Below are 25,172 nucleotides of genomic sequence, written 5' to 3' on the forward strand. Positions count from 1 at the left end.
TTTTATTTAATGAGAAACATTTGTCAAATCTTGGAAAAAAACAAAATTGAAACCACAACTTATCATCCCACTGTTAACAGCCTGGTTGAAAGATTCAGTCAAACACTATTAGACATGACTTCACAATATTGTGAGCAACATCAAAAGATGAGGGATGAACAAATACCATTATTATTAGCCTACAGAAGTGCTAAAAATGAATGTACACAAAAAAGCTCATTTTCACTTTTACATAGTAGAGATATAATTTTATCAATGCAGGAAATATTCACACCACAGAGAATGAATTATGCTCTAAGTGGAGATTATCAGGCTAAGATGATCAAAGAAATTCAATTAGCTTTTGAGATGACACAAAATCATCTAACAAAAGCAGCAAAGCAAATAGAAAAACAAGTTGAAATGAAAGCCCACACAGGTAATATAAACATCATTAGAGAAGCTTTTGTTGTATATCCTTCATGTTACAAAAGGAAATACAACAAAAGCAGCAAAGCAAATAGAAAAACAAGTTGAAATGAAAGCCCACACAGGTAATATAAACATCATTAGAGAAGCTTTTGTTGTATATCCTTCATGTTACAAAAGGAAATACTAGGAAACTAACTAACTAGGAAACATTTCGGGTAATAAATCAACTCGGTGAAGTATAATATTCAGGAAGTATATGGCAGAAGTAAAGAGTTAGTATATGTAAATAGACTAAAGTAAGTTAGGGAATGGCAATCACACCCTTACAACAAAATGAAACAAGAGACACAAAAAGTTAAAGTGGAAAAAAAGAGAAGCCAAAAGTACTTATAGATAATCCTGAAGAAAAATCCATACCAGCAGATGATAATTTGATAATGACTGGATCAGAAGATAAACCAAAATGTAAAGAGGATGGTTAATCAGAAAAAAAAACATCATATTTGAAAAAAACATTGGAAGAATCAGCTGCTCAACCAGTTGAACCAATGACATGATTCTCTCTTAAGGTCCCATAATCTGATTAACTGAGCAACCAGAAACAACATCAGAACTGAAGGAGTAAAATTTGATCCAAAAATATTACATCACACACCAAAGAGTCACATAAAAACAGAGAATGTAAATAAACTGAATGTCATAAGAACGCTTATCATATTTTATCTTATCTTTATAAACATAACGTTATTACTTAGTTTTAGGTTAATTTTATGTGCAACTGTATGCACATGTACGTTATGGAAATCAGTTGCAGATATATTTTCAGGTACACCACGGTTATGATGATATTACTTTCAACATAAAAGCAGAACAAAATGTAAGTAATATTCCCAATAGAAAACACGATATGAATCTTGTTTGTTGAAGTAAATAACTTCAATTTAACAGGATATCAATGGATAACTGTTGGAGATATTTCATTTCTACAATATATCAGATTATTGATACATTTATGAGAAGAACTAATAGTATTTGACATATAGTATAATTGAGGACCTAGCTTAAATTTTAAATAATGTGAACAAGAAATGATACATTTAATAGGTGAACAGGCAACTATAATGAACTTGTTAAATTAGACAATTAAAAAAACATGTTGAATAAATCAGAGTATCAATAACTTTAGTATATATTACCAATTAACTATTTCACTCAAAACAAGAAAAGAGAAGTTCACAAAACAGGAGCAGAAATGCTAGTTTTTAATGCCAGAGTTCAGAATAATTTACAACAGTTAGAATTTTCAGTAGAAAGTAGTAGAGCAGAATTAGCTTATTTTGAAATGTTATATACAATTGCAACAGAAAATTAAGTTCTTAATTCTTAATTCGTAGTAAATTAGAGAAAATACTGGATGCAACAGAGAGGAGGTTACCTCCAAATCTGTTATTTGTATTTCACACTCAGAGTGATCTGATTTATATGTATTATACTTGGGCTGATGTGAAGACAGCCACAATCAGAAGTACTTTCACATTGTTCAAAGAAATACCTCTAAATGCTACACATAGAATGGCTAAACTGTATAAAATTGTACCATTACCTTTAAACTATCCATATAGTTTAATACTAAGTAACAAAAACCTTACCTAGCTGTATCTGATGACCAGCATAGTTATGTAGAATTAACTAAAGAATTTATGTTAGAATGCATAAACAGTCTCAACAGAGTATGTAATTCAAATTCTAGAATATATTCAGTAACTTTAAGTAACATCTAACTTTGTTATATATGCAGGTATTAAAGATAAGATAACAAATTTATGTGAAAACAATAATAATACCAAAACCATTTTAGTTTTAAAACACACAAATCCCAGGAAGTTGGTTATTCAATGTGAAAAGTGAGTTAGCTTTTATCTGTAGTGTACCCTAGTTCTTGTTCACACCAATTACTAAATGAAACTGATAGTAAAGCTAAAAGATATTGGTTATTTAAAATTAGCTAAAAATTACTTACCATGTGAGCACAGAATCATTATACCATTCAGTTTTAAAAACAAAATTCAATATACACTTGTCCAGTTAAATATAGAAGTATCTTAATTGTTACACTTATTGACAAAAGTAGAATCAGATGCCCTTAACGAGTTAAGCAAACAAACAAAAGCCCCTCATTTGAGAAATATAATGGAAGAGACTAAACATTTACCCTCAGGAAAAGCAAGTTCAATTGTTTGAAAATTGCTGCAACACATTAAAGACTTGTGAACAGTCTCTACCAGTACTAGGTTAGATAAGTGGAAATTCATCAATATAGTACTTGTGACACTATACCCGATAATTTGACTATTAAGTATACTATTGCACAGGACCAGAGAAAAATGACTTGACTGTGGAGAATATTAAATTGGATGGATTATTAATATTCAATAGAAAATAAATCAGAATCAAAATGAAGATATGATGTATTCTTAAAATACCAAAGTGATAGAATGAAACAATCCACAATTAGAAAATTGCATGATCTTGAACTGGAAAAACAGGAAATAGCTTAATTACTTAATCTGCAACAAAACTGATAACTTAATAACCAATCCACCAGGGTTGTGAATTTTTAAAAAAAAGATCTATTAGTAGGGAAAATTATTATGCTAAATGAACAGTTGTAGAAACTGTTGATAAACCAATTGAATTCACTTAAAACCACATTGAAAAGCTTTACTAAGAAAAAGAAGTGATATGTGCTAAATCAGAATATCAACTATAATTGGAAGATAACTCAGAAATAGTGACAATTTAGAAGTAGAAAAGCCACCATTAAAAGGAACATCTTAAAGAGCTAAGTGTGTTATGTGTTGTGTGTCACATGCACTTCAATTATCTGAATATGTTAGAGTCATTACTTTAAGAAGAGTGCTGTATTCATCATCGAAGGGTCTCAGATATCAGGAGTATATACTATCAAGGAAATGTGAGTTAGACTAATGACTGCAGGACCAACAGGTTCCAATTTCCTCTTCTACAAAAAATTTAAAAGAAGAGGACAGTCAGCACATGTACCCACATTGAATATGATGGGAGAAGGGGAGTAGTTTTTCTATGAACTCCATAGCATTTGCCAAGAGGTGAAATAACACCACACCCACTTTTACACAAAAGAACATAAATAGTCATGACTTCTTTCCCAAACCTTTGTGATGACCTGTGTAAACCTGTAGAAGCTTGATTGCCCTTCCAATAAAAGATCTATAATCCCAGTAATATAGTGTGATTATCATGCAAAAAAACATTGTACCATCTGAAAGGTTACTGCTATTTATAGCAAAATATGCACCAGCCCCCACTTTCAGCCAACCTACCAGGCATGTACCAGAATAAGACAAGCAAGAACACAACCTGCATAAAGAGACAAGAAAATAGAGCACATACTGTAAATATCACAGAAAGGAAAAGTGAAAACGTTATGAGAAGTTGATGTTTTTCTTTTATTCTTTGGTTACACAGATTCACATATTACTGTTTGTGTAAGCAATCTTTACTTGTGACCAAAAGTTGATTGCTAGAAATGTGAGGAGTTTTATATAATTACTGAGTAGAACTACATATGAAAATAGAAACAGAAGTACTGTTTGGAAAACTTTTACAAAATATAAATGTTTTATTAAGAAAGAAGATGTGAAGAACCTAAAATAAATAATACTTTACAACCACACTTTCACATGGACTAACAAAGAATTTGTCCATTAAACAAATATTTTAAGTAAGCTTTCTCATAAGTTAAACTGTCATTTTAAAATAAACACTTGCTTCAACTGAGTTTTCTTTTGAGCTAAGTCATAGACTTGTGGACAAGCTAAACATATATAATATACATTTACATTATAAGAAACCTAGTCATGTTTCTTCAGTCTGCAAACTTCTAATCTAGGTATATGCATGAGCAGTGGAATTCAACAAAACTGGTCTAACTCAGTGACAAGTTATAAATCACATTTTTTATATATCTTTTAAGTTTAAGTTTTCAAATAAACTAGTCTTAAAAATTCTTAATTTTACCTTTTTATCTAATTACAGTCATGTATTTTATAAGATTATTTTTACTGTTTTTAAGATTTAAAAAAAAGATAATTTTATTGTAATTTTGATTTTAAGTTTTTCTTTTTTTTTATGGTTTATGGATTTTAGCTAGTGGTTTGTTTCCCAGCAAAATGATGAAGAATGGCTGACCAATTATATTCTGTATCTTGCACATGCTCTTGGTTTCATGAGCTCCAACAACAAACTGTAGAGCCCATATAGCCAAGGTCACACCCTGAATATATAAATTTGTAGATGACATCAGATTGATGCATTTTAAAAAATCCTATCTTTAAAATGTTAAATAATTACACTTATAACATATCAGTTTGAAAGCAGTTCTTAACTTTATTTCTGGATAAATTTTATAATTCAAAATTATTAGTGCGTGTTTTGCAGTAAAAGGTAGAATACAATAAATGATTTCTTTGAATTTCAACATGTTTATTTTATAAATGTACAGTGTTTTTAAGTAATTCTGAATAATATTACCAATTACATATACAGGAAAACTGTTCAAAAAGATACGATATTTCAGACTCTCAGATTCCTTGAAGAGAGTTAATTTGGTAAGTGATAATACTGTCAATTTACCAAATGTTAGTTATACTTGGTTCGTTACAAATAAGTTGTGATATGTTAGAATGAAAGAAACACTAATACCTTTAACCTCTAAAACTTCAACAACAATAAGGTTATGCATTTTGGTTTTCAGAGGGATAAATAGATTCTTTAAAATAACTATGGCACTAATGGTATGTTTGTAAATATCAAATAATAGTCTAAAATGAAAGATAGCTTAGTTATTAATAGCATACTATCTTTCACAGGCACAATGCCAAAGTATAAGGTAGCCATTTAGTTTCTGTATGCAAATTTACTGGAAGCATTTTCATTTGAGGGAGAAATATAATGATAAGGACATAATAACCAAAACAAAGTCAGAACTTTGGTCGATAGATGATACCCTGTGAACATGTTTACATTTGCTCACACAACTGCATTTTAGGGGGACAGCTACCCTTACTTCTAGCACCCTTGGTTGTATGATTTTTATATATGACATATCGTATCATACACAATTATATAAATGTTAAAAATATATATAACAGTCATACACTAAATACAAGAATACAAAAAATAAGGCCCTACACATTTTCTAAATACATGTACTATTATTGATAAAAGTTCCTTGTACCTAGAAATAATTATATAGTACACCAACTAGTTTTGAGTGCACTAAACATTACTGGTGTTCTGTCATGTTTCTTAAATATATTCCTGAAACCTGATTCAAAATTCTGTTTGTAAATAAAAGATACATTTCCACTAAAGTAATCCAGTAATTTCATAAAGTAGACATCATAAAATTGTTTTCACAAAATATAAGCTTGATCAAACAAAAGAAGAAATTAGCAGCCAGAAAACATTAATATTTGTGCTGCTGCTGAGCAAATGTTTCCTGTGATCCATAGTTGCTACCGAAGACACAGCAAATATAAACCAAATAACAAAAGAAAATTACTTACTTCAAAAAATGAACAAGACCAATGGGTATATGGAGAGCGAGTCAACTGAAGACACATCAAGCCTTTAAGATGTGTCATTTGAACTGAAAGAAATGCTGAATGCCGCAGCACCATCTCGACATCTAAAGATAACTGAAAGCCACCTTTATAATCTAATTCAAAGGCAATGTCTATTTCCTGTTGAATAGATAAAAGAAAAGAAAATATACAACAATAAATATATTCAATCTTCTAGTGCTCAGTAACCAGTAAAAAAAGAAAAGAAACAAATTTTCCTAAAAAACATGTGAAAAAAAAATTAGTGTTAATCCATTCTCTGAACCAAACTGAGAGTTCTGCTGTCTAAGTTTTATATAAATCTTGATACAAAATATCTTGATATATTTCATTGTTTTTACATTATCATTAAATATATTTTATTAAAATGCATTATAGTTTAACTCCTTATAAAAATTAAATTTATTACAAGCACATTCGAAAAGTACTTTACATGTGCACAAAAAAAGTACACGACAGAATAATAATCAACAAAATTAAATATTTCTTTCAGGGTTACTATTTTGCATTTGGTTGTACTTTCTGATTTTTCAGAATGTATATGTATTACTGTGATTACAAAATTTCTCCAAGTTATTTTGTTCTTTTTGTTCAATGAATAGATTGGCTACTGCTGATGAATTATTGTGCCTTGTTTTAATTTTATTAGCCTTTATTTGTAAGTATTCCTTTAGTTGTTTTCCATTCTCTTATTTTAGTAATTATTTTATTAATATACCAGCTTACACACATTTCAAGTTTCATTTTCAGTATTACTTTTTTTCTGTTATTTCTGACAAAGCTCTAGTGTTTGTTCTTTCATAGTTGTCTATGTCAATATTTATCAGGATTGCTACATACCACACCACCAGAGAGCAACATACACCTATTGACACTAGGCAATGGTGGAAGGGAGTAGAGATGATGATATCATAGATATTACAGACAATGCTGTCACAGTTCTACAAAGTAACATTATAGATCACATTGCTGTGACAAATGGAAGACAGACAATATTACTATTATTACATCATAGTTCCACAAAGTGGAACCATGCTAGTGTCCTGGAGAGAAGTAATATAAGAGGGCCTGATACTATATAAGCAGATGGTGCTAATGTTCTATATGTGGATGATATTATTGAAGTTTCTATAGGTTTTGCAGATTGGCAGTGTTACATTACTAAGATCCCACAGATGGATTGTGTTGTTAACATTTTACACATAGAGAGCCTGTTACTTTAGATAAACAGTGCTACTAAGATTTATAGGATGATGCTGATATTTCGGTTCTGTATATGGATACTACTACTGTAGGCAAATGTTGCTACTATATAAATGCATTATGTTACTAGGGGAATTTGATTTTGAACATCTAGGTGTAATTATGACAGTTTTCAACTAAAGTTTTGTAGATGGATGGTATTACTAAAGTTTCATGCAGAAGGTCTGTTACTCTAAGTAGTACTACTAAGATTGCTACAAATAGATGAAGTTACAAGGCAGAGTCCTATAAGATTGCATACATATTTCAAATTCTCATTGTTAGGTTGCCATGATGATTTCATCATATAACGTCTGAATCTGTTACCAATGTCTACATTTAATTATATTCATATTATTATTTTAACAAAACAAGTATCAAAATATTGTTACATATGACAGTTTTTATCAACAATTATTTGAACAAGGCAAGTACTACAGTCAATAAATATCAATCATGAAAGGATTTTATTACATCTAAAGTTTTTATAAATAATGAATGAAAAGTTAATGGTTTTATGATTTAAGGTACTAATTACACTATGTAACACAAATTTTGTTCCTGAATAATATGTTATTTCTTAACTGCTTATGTTGTAAAAGTACAAAAAATGGCCATTATTCCCTTCAAACTTTGCTTTTGTAATCTGGATAATAAAAACAGGCAAAGTTGCACATTTTCATTTACATAAGATCTGAATAAAACAATATATGAATCAAGATTCACATGTATTTATACTAAAGTTATACAAAAATGAACAAAAATGCTTAGAAGTGAGTAGTTTGTTGGGATTTGCGGCTGCAATGTAAATCACTTTCACGCATCAACCCCAAATATAGTCTCCCATCATGTTTTTGTTATACACCCCCAGGTCACAAAAGCAAAGTTTGAAGAAAAAAATAAGTTTTTTAAGCAATTGGGAAATAACATTTTCTGCCCATGAACAAGAAAAAGTAAACATTTGTTAAATAGTGTTATAATCACTTTTTGATATCTTATATTTTTCTCATTTACTAACATTTTGCAATTCTGTTTATTCTGAAAATGATGCTTATTTATCAGGTTTAGTTTAAAGGTTTATGGCTAAAATCCAATAACCCATAAAAAATCTATGTCGAGAGCTTACTGCCTGAAACTAACAACATACAGCAGTTCTTTCTATTTCTATCTGAAGTGCATTTTGCTACAACTAAATATATTAAGTGATTGATAGTGTTTATTCAATCATTTTACTATTTAAAATAGGAATAAAAAACCATTCACTTGGAGTACCATACAATTAAAATTCAATAACTGTGGTTTTAAAGCAATTTCTTCTTCAATAGACATCAACATAAACCTCTGTCTGACATCAAGATTACTGTTCATTAGGAAATACAAATGTCATCACATACTCACTCATACAAAAAGTGTGAGCTCATTCAACACATTACTTACACATACCAATATCAGTTCATGACATTACACTGGCCTAAAACTATAACAAGTGAAGCTTTTATTTCCACAGATTAGAAATTCTAATTCTGTATCTTTCAATACTCCATTTTATTTACATTTAACCTTATTAGTTTTCTAAATACCTTTTTCACAAGTGAATATGATCAAAACAGGACTTCAATTGTAAATCAAGTGATTACTTCAAATAAATTTTCTTTATGTGGATTCCAAAATTTTTACAGTATCTTTAACTTTACAGAAATATTATGCTATAAATCAATCTTTTTTATATAAAACTTACATTTTGACATTTTATTAAAGATCAATGTGCTATTACGTAAGTAAAATTAACAAAACTTCATTACAATTTATATAAATAATTCAGTAGTTAAGAAATTAATTTTTGCACAAATAATACCCATAACTATTTGTGTATTCCCACTCAGTATACCAGACTTTATATTTTATTAATAATAGTGAAAGGTTCTTGCTATATTTGTTGATGTTTGCAAATACCATATATTGACATCATTGACAGCTACATGTGAGGGGTCAGTTCCAAATTGACCAACTCTATATTGTAATATACAATGAACTTAAAAGTCAGTAAACATAGTGACACAGAACACTAAATGTATATATAATATTTGATGGGGCATTTCAGTTAAGAGTACAATTCTTGCATTATGTCTATTAAGTTAGACTCCGTAAACTGAATATTCACATTTCAAACAAATGCGAGTAAAATCAACAAATTCTAAATAATAATAATAGCTTACTAAAACATTTATTAACAAAATTTCTACATAAACATCTTAGTTTATAAACTACTGAATCAATTTTCACACAACCATTGCACATAATGTCCATATTACTACTTGTTTAGTGTGAGCAAAACTTTCATTTCTATAAACTACAAATGCATTTCTCTATCTTTCAAAACTTCACTTTATGTACATTAAAACTTGTCATTCTTCCAAATATTTTACACAAATGAACATAATCAAGAGCTTTCAATTAGAAATCAAGTTACTATTTCAAAGATATTTTTCTCAGAGGTTTTGAAACATAAGTATTATCTTTCACTTACACTCTATAGATAGATCATCAGTTTCAAATCAGTGTTCTATGATTTTGTTATATAAAAATTCACATTTGATACAAAATGTAAAGACAACTTTCACCCAATATCAGAAATTAATCTTTGTTGAAATAATCACTTGATTTCTAATTAAAAGTAATTTTGCAATTGTAATATATACATTAACTGTATCACTTCAATTTGAAACAAGAAATTATCACTGGTTTGCTTACTCAATTGTTTACGAATTTTTTGTTGCTTACTTTAATTGTGAATTGATATGAGGTTACTTGAACCTTCTGAAACTTATTTGTTGCATTAAGTGAATATTTTTAAATCATAGTATTCAAAAGGTTGTAGAAAATTTTAGACCTCAATCAGACAATAAATATACACACGTGTGTGTGTGTGTGTGTGTGTGTGTGTGTGTGACCCAGTTAATACAAACTAAGTTAATAAAATTAAAAGTGTAAAAATACGAAGCAAGAATGCAAGTGTGAAATTACTTAAATAGCACATAATGATAATTTCTAAAGTGAAAGTATCACAGCATGCATTGCAATAACAAATGCAGAATAACTTGTCTTGTCAAAGGGCATCCTAAAGCAATTGAACTTACTTGTGTGAACAAAAATGAGAATTATTTAAAGTTACAGATACAACTGTCATAACAAATAGTGTAACAAATTTCTGTACATAGATTTGCTTTGTTTTGAACATATATTACTTTAGAACGAGTGAATTGTGTGCTGTTCATTTACTGGTGAAATTTATTGCTAACAAGTCATAAACACCTACTGTAAAGAATTGGAGCCCCATGAAACCCAACAACAATTATATACACTTAAGAAAATTCATTTTGGAAAACATATTAAGTTTAAATGTATATAAAAAATAAAAATAAAAAAAATGAAGCTTCAAAAGAGACAGAAACAGAATTTCTGGTTTGTAGAAACAAAAGTGTTATTCATTTTAGTCTTAGGCAAACACAAGGTCATAACTTTCTAATTTTGCCATAAAATGTTGACATAGCCTACCCTATTTGTATGTATAACCACATGATGAACTTTGTATTTCTTAACAAACAATGATTTTTCATATTAAATAGAAATTTATTTCAATGTCCACTGATGAAAAAGTAAAAATCCACAAAAGTTCTATAAATTTTAAGGTTCTATACAGTCAAGTTAATGTGAATCGTTGCTATTTTAAAAGAAATTATGTAATAGTAAAATGCTTTGATAAACAGTAAGTCATTCATTTGTATTTAGATGTAGCAAAATGATATGAATGAAATCTGCATAGAGGGCTAACACAAGAATATATGTTGAGCATTATAACTAATGAATTGTATTACATATGAATATGTAATGATCATTTGAGGTATGCTAAATTGTATAAGGAATGAAATAAGTACATTTTTCAGTACATTAAAAGTATGTGAAGTAAAATATTAATTATAACTGTCTCATTCAAATAATGGATAATATGTATGATGAATAATGATGTATTTAATAATAGTTGTCTAACTGAAGTAAAGGTTTTAATTGTGAAAGCAAAACAACAGATGTGTTAAAATCCTAAAGAACTACAGAAAAAATGTCTAACTAAAGTAACACCATCCAATCATGTAATAACTTCTTTGGGCCACTGAAACATCATAAACCTGTGTAAGTGAAAATTACCATAATTAAATCTAGATCTTTGAATTCAAACTGCCCTTAGTGACACAATAATGGCATTCATCTTTGTTAGACATGCATAACTTACCATACCTAGTAAAATCATCCACCTTTCTCAAATTTACACAATAAATACATAAAAGTAAACTAAAATCTGTATGCAATCCTAGGGGACTTTCATCTTTGTAAAACAAACATCAACCACCTAGTAGTTCCAAGTAACACTCTTCATCCACAATAACAGCCCCTCTGTATAAAAAAAATTAGCAATACTGGCCAGATTTTTAATAACACAAAACTTACTAAAACAATCAATCTATAAAACTCTGGTAATGCCTCTAGAAGTCTAAGCAATACCATCCACCTATGGAATGTTAACAGCACTATCTATCTAGTGACAGATGCTCTGGATTCAAACTATGAGATTACCCCTCCCCTAAGACACTACTATGCTCTAGTTCTAGTCTGGGAAATTGTAATATGCATAGCAATGCTCTTTCCATCTTCTGTCTGTCCTAGCAACATATCCTACAGCGACATCTCACAGAATTATGATCTCACTCCTCTCCTCCCCTGATATAACCAATTAGAATGTGCATCCAGGGACATGCCCCAACTACTATCTATATCATTAAAAGTTTGTAGCTAAGTTAGTGGTTTGCTTGGTAAATTAAAGTCTATATTATATATATTTACACAAGAATAAACATTCATGGTCCCACGTGTTTGAATATTACAAAAGATATTATGAATAAAAATTGATCTCAACACTAAGAACTCATGAGTATGAATGATGTTGACTGTGGAAAATAATCTGGAAAATATTTAAAATGGCAATCTTATTGCCATAAATCTTATTTTATACTAAGGACAATAATTCAAGAAAATAATTCAATGTTGGAGAATAAAATATTTGAAAAATAGTGAATTTTCATGGAAAATATACAGTGACAAAGAAACTCGCACAATAACAGAGTAAAACAGAATCTTAGTCCTTTATGTTGGGCATTTTATTTGTTTGTGATGAAATATTTTGGTCATACAAGCTAAAAAATTTCTAATAAGAAAACTTGTATTAAATATTTCTCTTGATATTATTTCCCTACAAGATACAAATTTAAAGCATATTAATGCAGAATGTTAGTGTACAATGGGGAAGAGTAAAGTAACATTCTCAGAATGATAATGTCATAAATCATGAGTATCAGTGCATAACTTGTAAGTGGAAGATAGCCCCTAAGAAAGCACAATGGAAACATAAGCCATACTTAATTTTATTAGAATCACTTGAGTCAAGTTAATTGTGTAGGAACCTGTTGTAGTCTCAAAACCCATTCTTTCCTCTTTGAATGAGGTGTTATTTATGTAACAACAATAAAAGAAAGAAGAATGAAGCTGAGTTTAAGAGCACGATATGTGTGTTCAATTGTTCATCAAGAAAACAGAGTCATAAACAATTATTCAAATCCATAGAAGCCTGAAGACCAGAAAGTCCTCAGATTCTAAGATTTTAATGCTCTACATGTGATATAGTTCTTTGGTATATGAAAAGCTCAAAGACCTATTATATGGCCAAAGCCTACCATTACAGTTAATGGTTTTAATTGCACATAACTTATTTTAACCTATGCACTCAGTTGAACTTCGACAAATTGAATTATCCTGACCTCACACCAGAGTGTGCAGTTTTGAATGACAAGACAGGTCAAATTCTGAATGCTTCTGGCTACCATGTTCCCAAACTAGCCAGTAATTTTCCACCTCTTGTTGCTGAATACTTCCAAAACCTTTTCATTGCTTGATGAACCAGCAAAACTCTTTCATTAAATTCCATAAAGGCTGGTTCAGTTACATCAGAACACAATCTGAAAAAGCTCAATTATTATTCTCTGCTCTGTGATAATTTAACTTAAAAAATTGCCACAATACTTTCTTTATGGCTAACTCATAGTCTAGATCTATCTATCTGTATCCAGCTTAAACTATATATATATTTTTTATACATAATTAAACCCTGACCAAACCCTAGAACTTTTTACAAACTGCAAGACATTACAATGCAACAACACTCAATTAAAAAAATGAGAAATGTTCTGAAGGTTCAAGTAACATGATGTCAATTCACAATGACTGAACTACATAACATTAAGGTTACTACATTTACGTAGTAGTGAATGAGTTACATAACAAACAATTTGCAAACAGTTAGATATACAAACTTAGCATAACTTCTAAAATTAACTTTAACACACTCATACCATACAAATTATCTGAATCAATGTTAACATTAAACATAAACTGAAATAGTAAGGTACATCTAATAAACTTGTTTCATTCCAAAGATAATGCCAATTTAGTGGAATATTCCTCAACCATTACAAAAATATTAGTATTCCATTTGAGTAACGTTTTTTGTTTGTTTTTTTCAATATGAATACGTACAATCTGTACATATTTAGAACAGACTTATCATGGCATTTAGAGGATTCTTTATAGTTCAAGTGCTTTTATATGAACTATGTGTTTTTTCAATAAATAGTAAAAAAGAATATTATCAAAACATTTTAGCATCCCATTAGAAACCTACAGATATCTAAAACCAGGAAAAAATTAAAAAATGACATTTACTTCTTAAGCAGATAGATTAACTTAGATTTTTTTGAGAGCAATGTCTTCAAATGCTTGAGTTTATTTCAGTCCCATGCCAATTAAAAGACAAATGTGAAAATTATGAGAACAAATTATATTAAAAATGCAACTGTCATAGCTTGATTACCAGATATCAAATGCTTGAAAGAATAATTAATCCACTTATTACATTATTTTACAATAATTTAAGTGGCTAATGGTATATAATGTGTAATGTGGCGTATAAGTGGTAGTACGTCAGAAATCAGTCATGCTGCATTCATGCTAAGATAGATGTGGATAGGCATATTGGTCTCTAACTACTACATAACTCTTACTTGTAGCTTCAGGAAATCAGTAGTGCACACCAGCAGCCATACCATGGTAACATGCTTTGGCTGATAAGCAAAAGTAGAGGGGATCAGTAGTTTACCCAAGGGCTATGGTGCATAGGGAACACCACCCTTAAATGCACAAAAAAGTGTAATGATAGAAAAGATAGAATAATCTCAACAGTATGGATCAATGGCTTCAAGGGTATGACAACTAAATATATGGCACATCCAGGGCACTCTCCTGATTGAAAGTACTTGTGATTGTCATCATGGAAGGGATTAGGACCCCACCACATATATCCTATGGTTAATTCTGGATCATAGTCACAGAAGTAGATACAGAAACAATGATGGAAAAGTTTGGTACCATGTAAGTGATTTGGATAAAGCTACAGAGAAGAATATAAGAATGGAAAGTACATCTCATGTAGAAAAGTAGGCCAATTCCTACATGAACAATAAAGTTTGATAATGTTAATCTCAAAATCAAGGACAGCATATTACGCCTTTGAATCTTGAATATAAGAATTATTTTTCAAGCTGGTAAATTGCACAATGTAGCACACAAAATAAATAATATCAAATTGCATATACTAGGGCTCTCAGAAAAGAGATAAAACAGCAGTAGGAAGATAAAGTGTGTTCTGGTGGAGAAAGACAGAAGAATGGGGTAGGTATCATACTAAAAAAGTTTGTAACTATATCAGATAGAGTAACCAGAATAAAACTAGAAGGAAAATCAATTAACATCAACACGTATGTACGCCCATACAAGATCATAATGAAACTGTACAAGTTTATGAACCATCTTTTTTCATACTTAACAATGAGAATAGTACAAGGGGACATAAATACAAGTTTTAGTAGGATAAAAGTCATATTCAGTCAAGATAGTTTTGTTTTTTCTAACAGGGTGGGTAGCCTTTGAAGGCACTAAATTTAAGTGAATTTAAGAGGAAGACTGAGAAGTATATGGATGTTTACAGACATAAATAGTCACAGTCAAAAAGAAATATTCCACAAATAAGTTGAGTAAGCTTCTTAAGAAGCTTATTTTTTATTTTACTATTTCTATAATGACTGAAGGTATACTGTTAGTAAAAGAAAATAACACAGATAGTATATTCTAACCTATTACTACTGGATATTAATATTATTAGTAGGTAATGCTGTTCAAGTCAAATTTAATTCTAAAAATTAAATTAGTTGATGGAACTGTTTAACATTGGACAAGAACATTCCTAAAATACACAGCTTCAGAACAATAAAGTATTTAATTCACAAATTTTTTTTATCATTTCAATCAAATATTTATTAATCATTTGCACTCATACTCTGAATAGTTCAACTGCAAAGTGATGTTTATGTGAAGTACAAAACCACTATTTTTCATCTTGCAATTTTCACATTTCATTTGCACAATCACGAGAACCTTCTAAATGAGTAAAGTTTTAAGGTAAATGTTTATATGTTATTTTTCATTTTCTCTACTATATCACTAATTATATTGTCATCAGCATACAACACAATGAAATGTTTAAAATTAATAAATGCAAATAGATACATACCTCTCAACTCTTCATAGAAATACACTAGAATAGTCTTCTTTGTCTCATATGTGTAACTTCATGTGTTTATTATTCACTTATAGATTATCTTCAATTTTTCTTTCCAATGTATATCTTATTTATACCAATTCTGCAACTTATGCTCTGAGGACTTTACACTTATTATCCACCAACTTCCACAAACCCTTCCCATGTTCATTAAATGTGCTAAAATGCATTATTATAATATAGCTTATTGTTTATAGGTTTTTACACTCCAGATGACAAGTTAAACTTAAAAACCAATAACGTTTTCAAATATGTATTTTAAAACAAACAATACATAATTAAGTAAAATATAAAAGTAAAATCTAAATGCAGTCTAACAGTCTCTCAAACTAATACATACAAGGTGAGAAGAAATTGTTAAGTGCTATGGACACCTTGAGGAACAATTTACTTGGATTCATTTCATTCAGTTTGAAATGCAAGTTGTCACGTTACCATTACAATAACAAACTTTAAGAGCAAAATCTGCTCCTTCTATTAATTATAAGCATGTCATTCAACTTAAAATTGTTGCATATCAACAGAAATTCAAATTTGCAAGAGAGCATGGCTGACCTTAAACTAAAGAAATAACAGTTTCTTGGGAATATAATTATTTTAACAAGCTTCGTAAAGTAACAAAAAATACATGTATGTTGTAATTTGGCCATCTGAAGAAAGTGTCTAGATTCCACATGCAGTTTCTTCTTTATCATCCCTTAAATTCGAGAAATTGTAATTTCAAGTGGATTGTGATACAGAAAAAAAACTACAGTTTCTAATTGTTGTTTCAGAGATTTCTTTAAATAAAGAATTAAAACTTGGATAATAAATTATAACATGCTTGATAATAAAAATAATTTCATTAATACATTAATACTAGTGATTTAACTACATTTTGCATTTAATACAGTTAAAATGCTGAAAGGAATTTCAAAAATGGGGACAAGTCTGACTGAGTTAACCTTTTATCTGTATTTTGTCTTCCCAACTGTATGAAAGAAAAATAACCCATACATAGTAGTAATAGTTGGACAATTATTATTATTAATGTTGTTAATTTTACACTGATAGTCTTGTACAAATCTTGTCATCTTCCTCAATCCATGTATAGACATCTATACGTCTTTTGTTGTTTTTTTAAAACTATTCTTATGATTTTGATTTTAATATCAAAAAGCAAGACGTATCCAAACAGATTTCAGATACAGTGCTTTTTCAAAAATCACAGAAGAAATCACATTTCTTCTGACCACAATAAAACTGTGTTGCAATTGTGAAGCCTGGAAACATTTCAGAAAAAAATGGACTGACATTTGAACATGAATTGAATGAGTAGTATTATTCATTCAGTGTCCACTTAATTTCAGATTTTAAACAATCAAAACCTTCATACAAATGGTGTCAATGACTGCTGTGAGATACAAGTACCTGTGGCTGTATCAGCTGGGAGTGGACATGTAAAATTAGTTGGAATATCACTTTTGGTTTGAATAACACTTTATTTTAACAAGATTCTACTCCTCCAAATGTTCATTATCCACCAATCTATCAAAAAATTATCCACCACTTGGTAAACACAAACATATGCTTCATGCCAACATCATGTTTTTTTAAAGCCATTTCTCCCTTCTTCAAAGAAGCACATAGTATCCAAGTTTCTTGAACCAATAGTTACTGAATATGTACTTACCCATTGGCACTGTCAGCCAACATCAATCAGGTTATATGTAGGCCAGCTATTCTGCTTGACAGTGCATTGATTTGAGTTGCATGTGTGGAACATGCTACTTATGCACATCTATCAATAAAAAGACTCATTCAGGCAATAAAGAAATGAGATCTGTGGCATACATTGCATTTAGCATGATGAATAATCATAATGAAAATATATCACTATCTAAAACCAAGACAATTTGCATAAATCAACTGCACCCTTCATACCAGGATTAAAAATATCAATGAACATTTGACTTTAAAGTTTTTAATGCAGGAAGGATTACAAGTTTCTACAAGTAAATGAAAAATCAGGATTTTTTCAGGGTTTTCCAGATGTAGAGTGAATTCCAGGATGCATGCAAACTCTGTGAAGCTATAATCAGAACTCAATGGAAGTATGTCAAATTAATCAACTTCACAATGTGGGAACAGATTCCATGGTGATTTGTAACTTATGCTTGAGTTTGCAAGAAAGTACATATCTAGATTATTCAAATACTTTTTCTGGAAAATTATTTTATTATAGAGAGTATCAAAATGTTATCTACATTTTTGTTCTTCTCTGGAATAAATGCTCATCAATGAGCTAGAGTCCCTGCCACAATACAGAAGAGTCAACTGTCTAAAGTCTTCAATCAAGGATTTTCAAAGAAAAAATAATGCTAAATCTATGATGACAAATGTTTTAGAAATACACCATTTATAACAGCGATATCTTGTGTTTGTAGTTATTGATTTGGAGCTTCATGCTTGAAAATTTAAGAAAAATGATGAAATTCATTAAAATTAAAATGTTCTGAAATAATTTGAAGTTGTTCTTTTTTTTTTTTTCTACTGAAAAAATGGGAACTCTCAAACTGCGAGTTATAGAAGTGCCAGAAAAACCAGTTCCAAGGAAATGTACTGCTGGGGTACAAACAATATAGTGATAAATTATACATCCATAGTGAAAAGCATAATAATCAAGATCGTACCAGCAAACAATTTCTAAATAAAATGTTCAATTAAAGTATTAAATGGGTCAATTTACAACCACAAGTCTGAACTTCCTTAATTGCATAATTATTAGTTCTTATCTAGTTATTAAACAAGTATGGATAAAATTATGGTAAACTTTATTTTTACATTGTGCAACATTTCAGACAGATGCACCACATCAGACAGAAAAGATGTGTTACAAGGGATTTTGGTTAAGGGAGATACTGTTGTAGAGATTTTACTGCCTGATGAAGAAGGTCTAAACAAAATGTAAAAATATAGAGAAAAAGTTTATTTAGATGTTTCAGTTTATTCTTTATCATCTATTTTTCTTCTAACATCTTGCAGAACAACACTCATTTAAGCATGAAACAATCACAATTCTGCAAAATATATATCTTACCTCTATTGTTTTCTTTAGTTTATGAAGTTGTATTTTATTCACTGCAATATTTTTTACTATTGGAACGTTAGAACCGAGTTGGAGGTCTCTTATCTAGAAAAGAGTATATAAATACTTTCAGAAGAAGCAGCTTTATTAAAAAAACAACAATAATAATAATAATGTATGAGAATTCAGTGAACATGTACAGTTGTACAAAACTTAGAAAAAATTTTAATGCCCTATTTCTACTTTCACACAGAAAAAATCCTGGTCACAAATCAATCATCTATTTTAAGAAAGGGGCTTGAGAAATATTTTTTGATGGAGAAAGTAGTATTTAAAAAGTGTATCTACTTCCTTATTGTGTAATGTTGTCAAGTATTTTGACTAAATACCTGATTCTGAATTTCTTTTAGTCAGTTTGATTCTCTTGGCTACTTGCAAGACAATTTTCATGTTAAGAATAGAAACTGTTTTAATACTAGTTTTCAAAATTTGATTTCCATAACCTATAGAATTTCCTAAAAGTATCATCAGGTTTTGTTCATGATGCAACATGGTTATAAGACTGGTCAAATGAACTTCAGCCCATCACAAAAAAGTACCAAATAAAGCTATATTACCATTTTATCTTTCTGTCATGACCACAAATGTAATAGAAAATTACAATTACTTACCATAAGCATCCTCAGGCTTTTAAGAGTTTACTTATCTTTTCATTTAATTTTATTATTTTATTGTTGCGAACCATGTCTAACTACCTCAAATAACAACAAATCAGCCAAGGAGAATGCAAAGTTTATGGTAAATAAAATTTCAGTTTATATCATGTAACATCTAATTATGCATGTTCCTCATACATTATCAAAAAACAAGAACATTTTCTACTTGCTTAAGTTTTTTTTATGTAACCTAATAATGTTTCAACTTTTACACTTTAGTTATTTCTGTTGAAAAGCATACATTAGTAAATTAAAAAATATTCATCAATAATTAGAAATCTAGCACTTGATTCAGAAGTGAGGACTTTTACTCTCAAAAGCCAGTCTTCATTAACCTTACATATTTTCTTCCTACGTTGGTTGTCCAAAACTTAGTTAAGAGCTATGCCAATAATGATGTGCCAAATTTAATGGATAAAAAAAACTGCATTATTCAAAGAAATTTCATAAGGATAAAGTGCTATTTGAGTGGATAAGAAATGTTGAAGTGAAAAGTTTCTACTGGATTATGCTGTAATCATTGCACAACCAAAGTAGTTTCATGAGAGGTTAAGGCCTAACTAATAATGATTATGCATCCAAGTGGTACAAAAAAGTTTAAGAAATGTCATAACTCATATTTGCTGAAGTTGTGTTGTGAAAACTCCTCAGCCAACAATGAAGCCACTAAGGTATATAAGGAAGAATTTGAAAAAATGGTTTTAGATGAAGAAGTAATGCCAGACCAAGTGTATAATGTAGATGAGATATTACTATTTTTGAGGTACATTACTAGGAAAAACTTATGTAACAGCATGTTTCAAATACTTTAAGGAATGATTTTCCATTCTCATTTGTGCTAATACCTCTCATACAGACAAATGTAAATTGTTAATTACTGGAAAAAGTCAAAAGCTAAAGGCCTTTAATAGGACTAAGGTTTATATCCATCCATTATAACGCCACTAAAATAGCATGCATATCCAGCTGGAGAACTACACATCAAAAAAAAAAATGTTTGCAATTTATCTATTTCCTAATTGTATATCCCAAATACAACCTATAGATCTAAGTATTCTGTGTTCCTTCAAGTTCAGATACAAGGACAATTTATGTATAAAATGCTTAATACATGTAACAATGACTTGTGAATTAAGGCATTCACAAAAAGAAAGAATGTTACATGGAGTGTTATGAAAACATGGGATAGTGTAACCCTGGGAAATTTTGCAAAATGGATGGCACAAGTTGTGGCCTTCTATGCTATTTTCAGACAATGAAAATGACATTGTAGATTTCAGTGGTTTTCATGTTTCTCAAGAAAATAAAATGAATGACTTGTTGAAATGAGCTATAGGCCTAATATCTGACAAAGCTAAATTGATAAAGAAGCAGTTAAAGAATGTTTAAAAGTAGATAATAATGATCCAGTTGTTCTCCAACTAACTGACAGTGAAATTGTCAACATAGTGATGAGATATAAAGGTTATGACAGTGATAATGAGGAAGATAAAGTACTAAATGAAGATAATAAAATTTCAGTTGATAGATATATCACCCTAACTGAAGAATTAACTCACTGATTGGAACGAAAAGTTTAATAAGTGAGCAACATACAAAGTAGATGTATCAAAATACCAGACGTGTCGGTTAGAGAGAAGTCAATATATATGAAGCTGTCAAAATTTCAAGATTTATTTAAAAACTGTAGGCCAATGTTCTATAACTACAGCCTTAAATTTCAAGTATGGCTTCTTGATTTATTGGAGGAAATTATATGTTGTTATAGTACAGCCTTCAACTTCAAGTAACATAATCCCCTACAATAAGACAAAAAGCCACACTTTGTTTTGGAAAAGAGGAAATTACTTTAAGTACTTACATACATATTTTTTAATGTGTATATATTTTCCATCAGTAACACACCTTTCGTTTTTTAACCACTGTATATTCTCAAGACACACACACACACACACACACACACACATACATATATATATATATATATATTATACAACCAAACATTTTTAAGCCATAAACAAAACACATTAAAATTAAACAAAATACACTGCATATTTTAAAAAAAGATCCTATGGTACAAGCTATAACATAGGATTTATAAAATGTATTTAGGTTTTGGAAGTGACTGAAAAAGTGGGACCCACATCACGGTGGGGATACACCATCTATCAGTTTTAACCTCCAATTTACTAGTCTCACATAAAAAGATTCGAAATTTAGAGATTACAAGAATGAGATGTGGGTGTCAAGCCCACATCCCACATCTATATCACCTTTCACCACCTGTTGTGAGAAGGTGCCTGTTCTCAAGTTAAAATAAGAACAAGAAGCATAAAAAGAAGAAAAATAAATAAAATAAAAAATGAGAATAAAAATATACTAAATAATAAGGAAAATAAGGTACTACCATTTGGGGGTAAGTAAGATAAAACTTACTTTTTATATAAGTAGCTCCAATACTATTAATTACATTAATTGTTAATAGGCAATTAAAATCAGCACTATAAAACAATAATAGATATAAATAAGAATTAAAATATTTTGGTAGAGTTCCCATTGTCAGTCTTGAGTGTCACTTTAAAGTCATAGCAGGTAATGCCTGTGATAATACTTTCCATTTGTGTTGGGGGTATCCCATCTTTAAAACAAAATCCAAATACTTACATTAAACCACCCAGCAAACATGGAAAAATAACTTAGAAGGTATGGAATTGAGGACTTACACCAACAATGTATCAACTCCTATCTTCCTTCATTTGAGACATAGAGACAAGAGATCGAGTGTAGTTTCCCAGCAGAACTTCAAGTACTGACCAACAAAAACTAAAGCTAAGTTACAAGTTTTACTAGCAGTTATATCTAATCTTACTTTTATTTTAATCCCCTTAGGTCACAAAATAACATAGCATCTTTATAGAATGTTATACCCTCTGTACTTTTCAGTTTAAGATTGCTCTTCATGGCCCTATCTTCCATGAATGTAAAGACTTACTCTGCAGGCACTGCCCTCAATATTGAGGAAATCTGGCAAATGTTATTCGATGCCAAAATAAATGCTGCAAGTGATCGATCACCCTCAGCCATGACCCTATCCGGCTCCAAGACAGACTTGTGCTATTATTTAGCACCGTCTTCATTGGAATCAAATCAAACAGTCGATCAAGATGGTTTCAAGAACATCAAGTGGAGAAACAGAAAAAAATATATATATATACACCACCCATAACACCTGATAAAACCCCCTTACTGCCAACACCAGTAAGCAACCAAACCACCATAAATAACAACCCTTTCATTTAGCTGCTCCAACCACAAGCACCCTTCATTTTCACAGCAACAGCAAATAACAACAATACCCAATAGCTCACCTATGCTAACAGTATCAAGAAAGAACAACAGAACAGTACACCTTTACAACTGCAACATCCACCAATTTCACCTAACTTAAGAGACTTTACACTTAAGCTGTTACCATTGATTACTGAAATGTATACTTTCAGATTCTTCATACAAACATTTAATCAACTTCATTTGTAACACAACCAGACATTACTTTCCATTACCCAACATTAAGCTACATCACATTACACTTCGCATAGATTCCTGTAAACAAAAGGCAGAGAAGTAAGTATGAAATTAAAAATCCTGCATATCACCTGCAAGTATGGCCTTTATTCTAAATTAGTCATAAATACAAGACCTCAACAACACAATTAAGGCTGACAAAATCATTTCTGAAATCACCGCACAAGAAAACACAAACTACAAATCTTTTACATGCCCGAAAACAGATGAATACCAAGACTTAGTATTATATTTCAAGAACCACTCAGTTCATTGCATAAGTATAGAATTAGCCATCTGTTCCAGTATAAACAAATGTATGCTATGTAACATCCAGCTTAACAGTTAACAGTCTATTACACTTTTACTCGTGTATTGTTCTTCAAGTTAACATCTTTTCCACCCTCAGTTCCCAATTAACCTAAATACACAAACAACCCTAACCAAAATTAACCCATTCCACAGGAAGATCTAAATAGGCAAAATGAAAATTAACATTAAAACTTTCAAAAACACTGATCCAAGACATGATGAGATACAAAATGTGGATTCTTAAGAATGCATTGCCCTCTCTCCTTACACACCTCTAAAAATATGAATTTCTCTCTTTTCTCAGTATATTATCCTGATACATGGAAAAGAGCAATCATCACAGTAATACCAAAAGACACCATCAACAGCTCAAACCCAGACAACCTCAGAACAAGTCTTCTCAGCTGCCTTGGGAAACTACTGGAAAAAATAATTTCTAACAGACTACTCTTGTAGTGCAAAAACCACAACCTCGTATAAAACAAAAAACTCCTCCTGGAAGGGGAGGCACCTTGTTAGACCACCTAACAAGACTTACTGAATCCATACATAAAGCATTTAACAACAATCATGCAACTATTGCAGTTTTTCTACACATACAAAAAGCATTTGATTCTGTATGGCATAAAGCCTTCAGATATCATCTACACAGTATGGGAATTAGCTCCACCACCCTGAGGTGGATCTCTAATTTTCTCACAGACAGAACAGCCATAGTTAAAATTAACAATACTTTCTCTAACACATTCAATATTACAGCAGGTGTACCCCAAGGATCTGTTCTCTCTCACCTACTATACATCCTATTTGCCAGCAATATCCCCTTCCTGATTTCTAGCAGTGTGCAGATGATATTGCTGTCTGGAGCACCTCAAGAAATTATCTAATCGCTGCAGAAAGAGTCCAAAAATCTCTAAACACCATTCTCGAGTGGTGTGATAACTGGAGAGTAACCCTCAACCCCTGTAAAACAACAGCAATTATTTTCTGCCATAGCCTAAACAATCAATTAAAGAATGTTAAAAAAGTAAAAATCCAACTTAAAAATAACTAAATACAAATATGCCCAACTAACATGGTCTGCACATTTCAAATGCATAAAACAAATCCACAAGCGAATTTCCCACCTAAAAATAACTGGATGTACAAATAAAGGATGCAGTCCTGAAACACTATATCAAAATATACACAGCATATATCTGACGTGACACAGAGCGTGCATACCAAATTACCTACAACTGCTCAAAAAGTATTAAAAAACATGATACAATTACAACAAAACATGATTCTTAGATTAGTTTTAAGACTCCCCAAATACACCCTGACAACAAATACAACAAAGCAGAATAAAACCCCTCACAGCCACTCTAAGACAATGACAAGCACCCTTTACAAAACTGTGATCTGTAAAATAA

General features: G+C 30.4%; 1 protein-coding gene across 1 annotated transcript in view; it reads right to left on the reverse strand.

The window, feature by feature from the left end:
* LOC143245535 (PDZ domain-containing protein 8-like) overlaps window positions 1-25,172 on the reverse strand; it is a 174,182-nt gene that overhangs the window by 127,093 nt on the left and 21,917 nt on the right. Inside the window, exons 5-6 of the mRNA XM_076491899.1 lie at window positions 19,178-19,270; window positions 6,021-6,197 (exon numbers count right to left, since the gene is read on the reverse strand). Coding sequence (XP_076348014.1) covers window positions 6,021-6,197; window positions 19,178-19,270 — 270 coding nt within the window. The remainder of the gene's footprint in view (window positions 1-6,020; window positions 6,198-19,177; window positions 19,271-25,172) is intronic.

Source organism: Tachypleus tridentatus, chromosome 2 (genome assembly GCF_004210375.1).
Source record: "Tachypleus tridentatus isolate NWPU-2018 chromosome 2, ASM421037v1, whole genome shotgun sequence".
NCBI classification, from domain to species: domain Eukaryota; kingdom Metazoa; phylum Arthropoda; class Merostomata; order Xiphosura; family Limulidae; genus Tachypleus; species Tachypleus tridentatus.